Below are 13,744 nucleotides of genomic sequence, written 5' to 3' on the forward strand. Positions count from 1 at the left end.
AGCAAGATAAAGCACCAGTGGGAAAAAGGGAACGAGACGAGAGAGAGAAAGCTATATATATATATATACATTTATATATGTAAAGAGAGAGATAGATAGATAGATGGAACCTCTCGGAACTCCGAGTAATTTCTCATTATTTCATTACCTACGTAAAATCTAGGGAATACTGAAAATGTTCATTTTGCAATTCAGTGGAAAAAGAGAGAAAATAGAAAATGTACCGCGGTAATAAGGCAACGGTGAAGCGGTTAGGAAACGGAAAGTGGTGGAGGCGTAGCGCAGTACGAAGTGAAGCAAAAAAAGAGCAAAAAAATTACGATAGAGCGGGAACGATAAAACGAAATAGATTTACGTGTACGATGAATACCGCATCAATGATTCAACGCGAATAAGAGAAAATGAGAGCCCGCGAATTGCTTAGCAAACTCGATCGTGCAACGCGGCAGCACAGGCGATTTCAGAACATAGCAAGCTCGAGTAGATAATGGCAAGGCAAAGTTTGACGAAAGTTGCGGGGCAAATAATTTGAGAGGTCTAATTAAGTAAACAATGCGCCGGAAATGAGCCGACGACAAGTCGAGCAAGTCGCGCGCATGGGCAACAAACAGAGGCAAAGCCTCAAAGTAGAGGAAAACGCGCAGGTATGATAGAGAGACGACTGCGGACAAACTGAAATTGAGTGACTGAGAGGGGGGGGGGCGAGCTTTGCCGAGAGGCAGCGCAGGATATTCAAATGCAATTTTGTCCAGTAAGAGAGAGCGAGAGAGAGAGAGAGAGAGAGAGAATGCATCCAAAGGAAGTTTGACAATGAGAGCGAGCCGCACAGTGATTCCCACGAGCTGTTCGTCGTCGCGCATATATAAGGACTACGCATGGCCCATGGAGACTGCCGCACGAGCGCTCACAATGATAAACTCCGCGGCAAAGAGTTAGCCGTCGTTGCTGTTGCAGCTGCTTCGTTTCAGCCGTCATCCGGGCGTATTGTTGTTTATAGCCAAGCACCACATGCCAGCGACGTGGCGGAGGCAAATGTAAAATAATGGATCTGCGCAGCGCGGGCACTAGTAAAAAAAAGGAGAGCGAGAAATAAAGTAAAGAGGCAAGGGATGCAGGACCAAAAGGCCGCATCACCGCTATTATGCCGCCGCGCGGCGCCAACTAGTTTTCATACACGACGCTTCTCCTTTTTACGGTGCCGTATTTTCCCCCGCCTACCCTCTTTTGCTCGCTTGCTTGCGGCTTATACGATGTAATCATTATAGAAAGCAGGGAAGCACGCGATATATGCGAGCTCGTAGAAAGCTAAATTAACGGCATCGATTTCTCTTTGTTTTAGACGTACAAATCCAACAATCAAGCTCTGCAGCTGCTCAACGTCAGTCTCAATTCAACCGGCTATTATGCTTGCGAGGTGCACACCGAAACCAAACCCTTCAAGTCTGTTAAAGGCGACGCTTACATGGAAGTTGTAGGTAAGCCGTATTTCATTCTGCCTTTTTTTCCGCGACGAGTCCATAATATTTTCTAACGAAGAAAAACAGCTCGGAGAATTTTTACGCACGTCCCTATAAATTATGCTTCTTACAAAAGAGACTGCTATTTAAGTGCTTTAGATCTCTGGAAAAATCTAAGAAATGCGTCACCTAATTGATTTGTTAAAGATGAGACAATTCTCGGGCTTTGGAAATGAAAGGTCTTATGGTTGTCTGACGAAATATTTACTCGTACCACTGATATACTTTCCTGTTCGGCGTTACAATACATTAAAAGAAAATGTAAATCTAACTTACATTCAATTAACTATTTATTTATTTATTATGATTTCTCGTACTGAATAAAAATCACATTATAGTCATAAAAACCCTAATGAACTGAGTACCATGAAGTACGTAACGGATATAGTCACAACTAAACTAAATGAGACAATTATTTAAAAAAAAACTCAAATATAAATTTTAGATATTTTGATAGATGATAGATATGGAAATTGGTAGCTTTTGCATAAACGATAAAAGTCGTGAGAGGCCGATTTGGCTGGTTCACAAGACGTTTGCTAGCGTTAAGTCAAAAGAAGAGGTGGAGTAAGCGTGCGCGCGGTAAAAGGAGCTGCAGAAAGGAAAAGGACTGCAAAGTAAGGCGCATTATGAGCATGATTGCTGGAACGACGCTGGTCTGGCTGTTCGCCTACAAAGCCTCTTACACTTACAAGTAGCTGCGTGCTCGCACCAAATTACACACACGTGAATACACTCGAGAGTCACGGCTCGTTCTTAAAGCTCGCTGCCGACACAGTCAGTTGGCAGGCAAGAAAATGCTGTCCAGTAATTAAAATGCTAGTATCGCCGTAATTAAGCGAGCCACCTGAGCACCTCATTTAAAGCCGCTATGCCATCGTCAAGTTTACTTTCGAGCGGCAAGCGTTTATTAATGAAAAGCGCCCAAGCGAGAAACTTGGCCGTTACGCCTTTCGACCTATCGGCCGCGCTAATGCCAATGCACTGGCGCAGCCGCAACTGTACGAACGCGTACTGGCACACAGCAAACAAAGAAATGCATGAAAGGGAACTAGCGAATAGCGCGACACAGGCTGACCACGAACGACGTCCGTTTCCGCGATCCGACCTATTGAAAATTTGCGACGATTTTTCTGTTGGCAGAGGTACCACGGGAAGATCCGAAAATCACTGGCGAAGAGAAGATTTACGCCTCTGGCGATATTCTGGCGCTCAACTGCACCAGCGGCTTTTCGTTTCCGGCAGCTCAGTTGCAGTGGTTCGTCAACGATGTTCCGGTAAGTTTAACTTTTCTACCTGCAATCTTCTTTCCTCTTCGCCTTGCTTCTCAAATTCTTTTTTTACCGTCTCACTTTTTTCTTTCGACGTTGCACTACACAAACTAGCAGAAAAGAAACAAATGATTTACAGTTAGATGATAAGATAATTTTGAAAAAGTGATCTAGATACAAAACTATATATTTTTAAGTACTGATTTCAGCGATTTATTATATGTTTATCCAGTAAAACATTCCAAAATAAATCATGATGCTTTTCAATTCATTAGCATGCTTTTAAGTAATTATCGTTAGACTGTTTGTATAAAAATATATTACGCGTTGATTCTGTTAACAAAAAAAAAAAAATAAAGCGGCCAGAGTAGAGCAACATTTGATTGGTCGTTGAAAAATGTACATACTCTCGAATTCCCTTTGATGTCAAGCTGCTGCAAGCGACTCAAAAGTTTATGCAAATTTTTTAGCGGCTCCATGTAAATATCATTAAGCTGTACTTTGCACAGAAGCGTTCTTGATGAAGCAAAGCATCGTCACACATTAATTGCAAAGTCGACTTTCTTTTTTTAACTGCATTTGCAGCGGCTTATAAACGTGCATTGAAACGCCGATGAAAGCTCGTTTTAGTCGTTTAGAAAGCGAAAGAAATGCAAGGCGCAGGAACATTGAAAAATGTGATTGAAATGCGAGACTCGGTAGGACCGTAAAAAACCTTGTCTGAAGACAAATTCTGATTCGCTACGAGAATCAGGTGTATAAGAATTTTATTAGGATAGAGATGCGGGTCTAGAGTAGAGCATTTCTCAAGAATGAACTCGGCCAGTACTTTTCTTAGGCAGGTTACTTACTGATAGATTACACAAAACGATAAGCTAAAACTCGTATAAAAGAGATGGTAATAGCACTAGCATTAGCAGCAGCAGAGCGGTACGACAGTAAGTGAGACTCCACGTAGATGCAATCGGAGCGAGGAAAAGGGACGGGACGACGGGGAGGGGGTGGCAGATCAAGACCTGTGACGGAGCTTTCTCTCTCTCTCAGTGGCTTAAAAATGATTTAATCTCCAGTTACTCGCACTCCTGGCCCGTTTATCTCTTTAGCTTCCATTTAGCCAAGAGGAGTCATCGAGGCTTGGCCTACACGACGATAAAGTCACTCCTCTTTGAGAGGCTTATAACCCAAAGCCAGATTAATATAAGTCCGCCGATGCCGCCTCGTTAATTGCAAAGTTCCGTTATCATCCTCTCGTTCACTCCACCCCCTCCATCCGCACTCGTCTTCTTTCTCTCTCGCTCTCTCTCTCTCTCTCTCTCTCTCTCTCTCTCTCTCTCTCTCTCTCTCTCTCGTTCCTATTTTGCAGTGTTCCCGAGCCAACAAATTTCGCGACGCGCAGAAAATCCCGTGCACGCCGTGCCCTCCCCCGCCGGCCTTTTAGAAACTAGATCCAGCAGCTATATAGGCAACAGACAACTGCGCTCGCTAATGAATTCTCTTTATCGTGTGCGCCTCTGTACACAGCTGTACCTCCTCCTCCTTCCCATACCCCTTCCTCGTCTCCCCCTCGTCGCCTGTTTCGGCGCCAAAAAATAAAGCTCTTTGTGGTTGCCAAAGTGTTTGTCTTTGATGTCGAGACGATTACTCGTCCGCTTTGACAACACCATGTTATTTTACTGATTAACATTTGATATGATTTGGTCTCGCTGACTTCAATCACGTTTCTTCTAAATTTACTATCGTCAATTGATGATCGATTCCGATGAATGGATAATGCCGGGCGTTTAACCCAATTCATCAAATGGTAGCTGCTACAATGCCGCACTTTAAAACTGTTACTAATTACAGTAAGTGGTCTCTCGTCGCGTCTACAGGAGCTCGCGTTCTCTGAAAAAATCGATACATTGCTAGCGACAATTGTGGTTCAAAGCCCGTTATTTACATAACATTCTTACTCGCGCGACTGCAGCAAGAGAAGAACCCTTACCTGACACTAAACTTAGAACAACTCCTTTCCTTCTAATTTAATACGTCGGTTGAATTATTGTGTTTTGCTTATCGATTACTCTCGGTATTACTACATTTTATCCCTCTAAATTTTTTATTTATGCTTACTTCATCTTCGGTACACTATTCCATTTAATTCAATCTCTTCTCAATTTATTTACAGATTGACGATCCAGACCAGGAAGTCATATTCTCTACCTCGCGAGGCCTTCACAGTACCAGATCGAGTCTCCGATTAGAGCTCAATCCTTTACATTTAGCCGAAGAAAGGATTCAAGTGAAGTAAGATACTCTTCCGTCTATATATAGTTAATAATATTTCTAGCAAAAAAAATTACGATAACTATCTAAGATTACACAAGAAGAATTTTTTAAATTTATTATTGTACATTTGCTACAACTAATACTGAACAATGGAATAACTTTTGTTTGTGCAGGTGCATTTCGACTGTACGGACTACAAATCCAGAAGCACCTTTTGTGGATACGCGAATGACAAAAATTTATGGTAAATATATATTTCTATTTTATGTAATTTGTTATTTATCAAGATTTTTACAATTCAAAAAAGAATAACATAAAGGTTCTCCACGAGTACACTTTAGAATTTCTTTGATTCCAAATATTATAGTTTAGGCACCTTGTCTATTGATAAAATATTACCTCCACATCGTTACAGAAATTCTAAAGAGAGGACGCTGATTCTTTTGTTCGTCTTATAAGACCTTTCTCGATTTAGAAAATTTGAGATTTAATTGAATTTTCATGTCGATCTTGAGGCAATCGTGAATTATTGAAATGTTCGAAATGGACGTAAAAATCCATCAAGAACGGGAAATTCGAACTTTTCTTGGTGTTATATGATACCGTAAAATATCCTTTGGAAAGATTTTCTGATACAGTAATTAAAAGTAATAGAATGAAAGATCAAAGTGCTGTGAACAACTGTTATTAAACGATACAGCATCGTAATTCCTCTGGAATGAAATTCACGGAAATAACCATTGGATCAGATTTAATTACAAAGCTGGTTTATTAATCTCATCAAGTCGTACTGAGTAATTAAGCAAACGAGGAAAGGCTCGATAAACGGCGAGACCGCAAACGACAAAACGAAAGGGGGCGACACTCGCGCAAGAAAAACCCCGTAAAAATATCTGAAAATAAAGTGTCGAAAGCAAAAAGTGTTCGGCGATTAACGACAAATTACCGGTAAGCTGTAGCTGGTGGAAGGGCAAGCTGGATTTTCTGGCTGGCGCGGCTGGCGTTCTTGTTTGGTGGCTAGCGGAATAACGAGCTAGCTCGTCGAAGCCCGCGAGCAGTCGTGTCGTGTGCGGAATCGATTTCTGCGGCTGCCGTTGCCGCTGCCCGCCAGTCGAGCCACGAATTAACAATCGTTCGTTTACACCCGCGCCTCCGCCACTTAAGCAAATTAACGGACTTTATGGATTTGCAAGTCCATAAAATTAGCCTGCCTCTCTGGCGTACCCCCTGCCCGCCCGCCCTCCAGCGGGCACACCTTTCCTATGCCGCTTTCCACCTTCGCCACGGACTGCTATCGCCCTGCCGCCCTTTCTTATTTTCCCTCGCCTGGCGCACCATTCATGTTGATTCTTCAAACAATTTCCTGCTTTCGTAAGGTTCTTTTCACCTCCCCTCGTCGGAACTTTCACGTTATTCCGCTGCAATTTGCCCCGACAGTGACGCATAACGAGGCTCCTCCACGATGGCGATAGGCGAGTTGCTTTCCTCGACTGTTGTTTTCTTAATCGAATACCGCACTACTACTCACGGGCGATTACCGTGTCCTTGATCGCGTGGACCCACTATTGCTCGCATATGGAGGTGTAACAAGTTGAATAAATGTGCGCGATGCATGGCCATCCACGTGCGAGTATAACGAATTCAGTTCGCTTTGAGAATTATCGAGGGTGAAATGAGTAGGAAGGAGGTGAGTGCAAGCAAGCAGGCAGGCAGGCACGCGCGGCAAGAGAAGAAAAAAATGAGATGCGAGGCGAGGTGAGCGTCGGGCACGAGCATCGGGTCGAGGCGGCGGGCGTGCGCGTGCAGCAATGCGGGAAAGAAGGGGTAATTCGAATGCGGGCAGCGTGCGCGACGGAGAATCGAGTCCATCACGGCATCGCATCATCTGGGGCTGGAGCTGAGCGGCGCTGGGCCAGGCCACGGTGATTTACAGGTTGGTGCATTATTTCGCACGAGTCATTTGGCGCCTATTGATTGGGAGGGAGGCGCAATAGCCGAAACCCATTGACGAAGTTGCGAGCGAGGGAGGGAGAGAGAGAGAGAGAGAGAGAGAGAGAGAGAGAGAGAGAGAGAGAGAGAGAGAGGAAAAGAGGGACACAGAGACAATGATTGGTCGCTTATTAACGATGCAGAGTACCGTTCGGAATGAATCCCCTAGAGGGCCTGCGGCAAACGTCGATTCACTGACTATTGCCCGAGCGCTCGCGCTTGTATACAAGATGACGACATTGTGCAAGCCGTCGAATGTACCGAAGCCCGGCGAATTAATCAAGCGACGGCCGCGCAGTCAACCACATCGTGCTTTACAACAGCTTCGATACGCTCTCTCTACCACTGATTGTATACTTGTTTCGACCAATGCCACGCATCGCTATGCCATAAAATTTCTACGTGCGCGCGCGCCACCCACCACATCCTTTCACTCGCATCGCGCCTATGCCATTTGCCAATTATACCTCTGCAAACTGTACGCGCACAAATCGGAATCGAGCCCGCGGATACTTTGGGAATCGGAAATGTCAGCTTTTCAACGAACTCATCAGCCTATCTTCTTTGTTCCGTTGGGACGCTACGCCACATGGATGGAAAACAAAGCGAATAACGTCAAACGTAGCAAGAAAAACACACGGAGAGAGAAATATGAGGCACGAAGCACAAGATGCTGCAAATTCAAAGGCGGTTGGCCAAAACGGCATGGCTTATATTCTCTCGGAAAGGAATCTTCCGCAGCGGTTACGCGACCGAGCAAGAGAGCGAATGTTGGAAGAACGCTTGCGGAAGGCTGAGAAGCCGTAGATAGACTCGGCAGGAATTGCCCTTAACGATCTTCGATTTTCTCGTTAGGCTAAATCGTTCGCGAAATGCTTCTTACGTCGTTCGCTCAACTCGCACCTTTAACCTTTTTCTTTTTTGATTCCTTTGCCATTTTAGCTCTATAAGCGCATCAAGATTACAAATAAAATATAATGTGTCTTTTTACTTAATAAATCATAAATGAGTTTTAGTTGATCGATATAGTTTCATTTAATACGGCCTAGTAGCTTAGCTTTTTCAGTACAAATAGTTCTAACTTCGTCTTAAGTTTTAAAACATGTGTTAAATCAATCAACAGTTTATTGCAAGATAAATATTATTGACTTTCTGAATTTGCAAGCTAAAATTTATGTATTTCTCTTTATTTATAAGTTACTATATACTCAAAATTATTTATTATTTCCAATGTAATTCATTATTCTTTAAGGTGTTATAAAATAAGAATGTAGAATAATGTATTTATATGTTCTACAAATTAATCGTTACAGACGATTTAATCTTTAAAATACAGTTTTAGATAAAATTAAATGTGTATGCAGGTATGGCTGCCTATGAATAATTTCCTGTGCATTATTCTGTCCTTAGTTAATTTTTTATACAATGAATGCTTGTTTATGACTGTAAGTTATTTATTTATTTGAAGTGCTGAAATTGGTACTATCACCTTATGAGTCAAATTTACCAGTATCTGGCCATAACTGGCTATACGTATATTTCTTTGAAATATATAATTGTAGATCACATTACACTGTTAAGCTTGTATACTAATTTTATATAAAGTCGAATACAGATTATATTATTCTTTTTTCTTTTATTGGACAATTATTTATTTGTTTCAGTTCAAGGATACGCCAGTTTATCATCGCCATCGACTTCGCTGCTAATGTTCACACTATTGCTACTTACACTTTCAAGGAGACATTAAAAAGACAAAGAGAGAGCTTGTTACTGCTAGCTGGAAATGGGGCTTATGACAAATGGTGCCGCCTGGTATATGACGTTAATATGAAAAAAGAGAAAATTAATAGCATGGTTACGTGTACATGAGACAAAGACAATCATCAATCAATTTTGCACCAGCATCAAAGCTTTTCAGAAGAAAATCACTTTTCAGTTACGCAAAAGTTGCAGTAAGTACAGGCTTCCACATTTTTATTCAAGTTGATCGCGAAAGCCTATTAATGTCATTGCAACCACGATATATCGCAAGAGTTGTTATAACCATTCCTTTGAAAGTAAGAATTTCTTTTAAAGATCAGTTTGGAAAAATATGTTGCTAGTTAGTTAGCAAAACATGAGCAGAGTCTCACCTGAAGAGTATCAAAAGAATATATAAGTGTACATGTGTCTCTGAATATATACGGATAGAAAACAATATAGTACTTACTTAATAATTGTGCCTGAGTCAGTTCGTGAGCCTCTTATGGATATTAGATACATTGTAAAATGTTTTAAGCCAAATAATAATATTGGTAAATGAATTTTAAGATAAACAACCAACAAATGAAAAAATTGTTTCACTCCAAGATGTTGTCTTGTTGGTTTGGTTATTTTGTTTTAGCTTTGTAAATAAAATTATATAGTAGATAAGGTATTAAAAATAAAAGTATTCATTGCACTAAAATATATATTTGAGAGTGTATATAAGCAAGTGCGAATCCATTTATCAGTATAAACAAGTGTAAAATATTCATGTGATGCTAAAATATTTCTTTCAGCAAATTGGCTTACAAAAAGTGAACGTAAAAACTTCAAAACTTTCTTCCTCAGCGTACATCAAACTGATATTTCTTAAATCTATAATATTTTCATCACTTTCATTAGAATAAAAACTATTCAAATGAAAATCAAATTATTTTGACCATACTCAACTCCCGCATATATACTCAAAGTCTATATTTTTATTATTTCTTTGAGGTGTTATAAAATGGAAGTGTAGAATAATCTATTTTATATGTTTAACAAAATTAATCGAAACTTCCAATTTAATCTTTAAAATACAATTTTAGACCAATTAAAACGTACATGCAGGAATAGCTGCCTATGAATAATTTCCTGTGTATTATTCTGTCCTTATTTAATTTTTTTTATAATAAACGCTTGTTTCTAACTTTAAGTTATTTATTTATTTATTTATTTCAAATACTGAAATTGATATTATCACCTTGTAAGTCAAATATATCAGTATCTGGCTATAAATGGCTATAGATTTTCGGTGGAAAAAAAGCGCTAAAGGTAATGAAAAATTGATAGATCACGATGGCGAAAAATCAAAAAAACATTAATTTAATAAGTATAAACTTTATTGAAAATTGAATACATCTAAAAGTTGTCAAATTTAATTTGAAAAATATTAATTTTGAGTATTATTTTATTAGAACAAACTACAGTTATAGTCGCTAGAATATACGTCAATATGTAACTGGAAATCGCTGCTTAGTCTGCAAGCATAGACTTTTATCTAATCTCATTTCGTGGGCTCATTTTTAGTCACATTAACTTTAATATTTAATTAGTGCTAATTTTACGTTAAACGTTATTGAAGGGCAATAAAAAATTCATAAATTTATAAAATTGTAATGAGATATATTCGTTTTAATTTTATAGTATTGAATATAATTAATTAATTTTTATCTTTACAGTCTAACTTGCCTAATAATTAAAACTAACTGAAGGCAGCGCCGGTTGCTATACAATCTAATTTTTATTTTCATAGTTCATTATTAATGATAGAAAATTACTTTTTAAATAAAGAAAACGTAACATTTTATAAAATCTGAAAATGAAGGATAGAAGACCACTTATCAGTCATATTTGTGATTAAGGAGTAGATCAATATTTTTAAGTGACAGTAATAAATCCATCTGTTATCTTTAGAAAGAAAGTATTGCATGTACTCTTAAAATATTACTTAAATTTTACCAAAATTATCAAGTATTCACAAAATACAAAGACTTTTCCAAAGTTTATTATATTCATGTTGTTATTTTTACAGTAATTAATTAGTACATAATTTTGTAGCAAAAATAGCCAATAGTGAACATAGCCGAATCTTTAATTTTATTAAAAAAATATTCAATATTTGACTAAAATTACTGATAAAATTTTTATATAAATTAATTTTTAATCGAATAAAATAGTATTGAATATAAAAAAATATATAGATCTACTTCTCCGCTATTATTACGCTAAATAAAATTGAAGATCAAAGTGTGACAATACACTTATACCGTGTATCTTATTTTTAAGTTTTTTTTTAGCCATTTAATCATTGCCATCTGTTTCTGAGGAAGTATTTATTCAACGATTTTTTTACTTTACATTTGATAAAACAAAATTTTTTTTACTACGATATGTAATACGCACACAGTACTCCTCAGCGTTACATTACGCAAAGAATATTTTACGTATCTAACAAAAAAAAAGATACAAATATAGTAAACAAACATGGGAAGGAAAAAAGCAAGATCTCAGCGGATTTTTCATCATATTATTAACTTGACACTACTTTTCCTTCCTAGGTTATGAACGTGCTATTTTCATGTTACCAAAAAAATAATAATTACATTGTGGACGTGAAATCTTATATTCTCAGGCAAACCACGCGTGATTGTATAATATTAATACTATTGTTATGAAAAAATTGTACCTTGATAAGCATGTTATTATAATATTTTATCTATACAAATTTCAATTAAGTTTATTTTGGATCCTGTTATTGTATAATTTGTGGCATCAAATAATGTTATACTAAATGTATAAGCGAAAAATACTCAATCAATCAACTAAAGAGACGGAAACAGCTTAGTCGCTCTATATTAATACAAATTATGAATATTTATCAGAAATATGATGCACAGAATTTATGAATATGCTTAATATACATTTGTACAAAATATTTCTAATACGCCATCTACTGTTCATATATTCACATCGAAGTGGATACAGAAATAAGATATATATAAATATATATATGTAATGTAAGTGTACATATATAAAAATACATATTCATACAAATAGAAAGATTTAGGTAAACCAAAAAAGCTGTTACAATTGCATATATATACATGTGCTTTTTATGGTAGCGCAATCACAAAGAAAGTATTAAAAATACGGGCTTCATCTTCGAGTATAAGAAGATAATAACTAAAAGGAAGCTAAAATAAAGAAGCGCTCGATTCAGAATATCAATTAAGACACAATACTATTCTCAACGACAAGATATATTTTATTGAGAATTGTATTGAAATTGTTTATTTTTAATATTAGTAATGTTGCACGCAATGTCACGTTATTTTATTCAAAATTTTGTATATCATGCTACATAATTGAAATAATATAACATACTTTTTAAACAGAAACTGCATGATAATTTCAACAGAGCTTACATAATATGGCTGCATTGATTAAATAGATCAAATCATAATAATGATCACAGTAGAAATATATGTTGGCTCGGATTACGTGACTTACTCGCAAACATAATATGCGTTTTAATAGTTAAATATGCATTATTGTTAGCACAAAATATTATTCTTTGGAAATGAAAAAATAAGATAATGCCAAAACTAATAATTTTAATGGATATTAGCTTCGCAAATACTTATAGTCAGAATTGTTTATAGAAGTTATTAATACTAACGCACTTAATAACAATGTAATCTTAGTGAAGTATGCACATTTTTCTAAAGCATACAGATCATTACTAATGTTAAAATGAAAAAAAAAATATTGAATGAAAAATGGTATAATACTGAATGAAAAAATATGGTGCAGGAATTGGGTGTATGAGGGTTATTGTATCAACATTGTTGTCTACCCATGTAAAATCATGTGTATGGCCTAATGTATATAATTCATATATTGAGTAATAAATCATATTTCAATAATAAATTATGTTTTGAAGTCACTGTTTTTCCTTGAATCACTCCAAATAATTTTTCCTGACATGTATGTATTTATGAAAACATTTTTATTTCAGAAATGATCAGCAGTTCTATTATTATTTTTTGTCGGGGAAGTTTTGTACAATCACGATTATCTTGTGATCAAAAATTCATTTTTGCCGGTAGAATAAATTTGAAAATTGGTAATATGCTCATCAAACGAATATGAGTTTCAACGAAAAATATATACGTTAAATGATGAGCATACAAGTTTAGCGCTACAACTCTGCAAATGCAGGTAGGTAATGCATCATTCTATAAAAATTGGACAGAGAGGCTGGCTTCATCATTTCAGTTAAAAAAGAAGCCAGCGAGTGAGTAGTATTAAAATGCCTGTACTGCGTGTCCTAGCCGTCTTTTTTTACTACCAACCGAGTGAAATAGAATCGCTTCACTTTATCACCAGTCGTGCGCATCGCGCCATTGTGCACGGATTCGTAGATCGAGCGCAAGAGCGGCCACGAAATCCCCGAACATAAAATGCATTTTACGAGTGCTTTTCTCTCTCTCTCGCTCTCGCCCTCTGTGTCTTTCTCACTCACCCGCGCAATTGTCCAACTGTGGAAGCGAGCGACGCGGTCCACAGCTGAAGGCTCGCTCTTCGCTATTCGGGTACAATGTTACTATGGGTATGCGCTTGCCGCAAAGAATTTACTCCAGGTATTATGTCGCAGCGCGCAAATTGTCATATAATTGTGCCACTGCAATTTCAACCGGTTTCCCATGCTAGCCACTATTATGTGCTTATTATTTCAAATCATTTATTTTGAACTGCACTTGACAAATCCCTTTTTTAAACTATATAATAACATTCGAAAACGTTATTTTTCCACCCTTTTGCACATCTGCATTTAGGCTGTTGCCTAACTTTTGTTTGAATATTTTTGTCTTAAACTGAATTATCATTATTTTATTATTGAAAAATTTT

At 37.5% G+C, this 13,744-nt stretch overlaps 1 protein-coding gene across 1 annotated transcript in view; it reads left to right on the forward strand.

The window, feature by feature from the left end:
* Nucleotides 1-12,730, forward strand: part of LOC131671659 (cell adhesion molecule 3-like) — a 34,172-nt gene extending 21,442 nt beyond the window's left edge. The window contains exons 5-9 of the mRNA XM_058948268.1: nucleotides 1,340-1,475; nucleotides 2,661-2,794; nucleotides 4,956-5,074; nucleotides 5,230-5,300; nucleotides 8,710-12,730. Coding sequence (XP_058804251.1) covers nucleotides 1,340-1,475; nucleotides 2,661-2,794; nucleotides 4,956-5,074; nucleotides 5,230-5,300; nucleotides 8,710-8,795 — 546 coding nt within the window. The 3' untranslated portion in view covers nucleotides 8,796-12,730. The remainder of the gene's footprint in view (nucleotides 1-1,339; nucleotides 1,476-2,660; nucleotides 2,795-4,955; nucleotides 5,075-5,229; nucleotides 5,301-8,709) is intronic.
* Nucleotides 12,731-13,744: the final 1,014 nt, after the last annotated feature.

This window comes from Phymastichus coffea, unplaced genomic scaffold (assembly GCF_024137745.1).
Source record: "Phymastichus coffea isolate CEN01 unplaced genomic scaffold, Cenicafe_Pcof_1.1 PCOF00132, whole genome shotgun sequence".
NCBI classification, from domain to species: Eukaryota; Metazoa; Arthropoda; class Insecta; order Hymenoptera; family Eulophidae; genus Phymastichus; species Phymastichus coffea.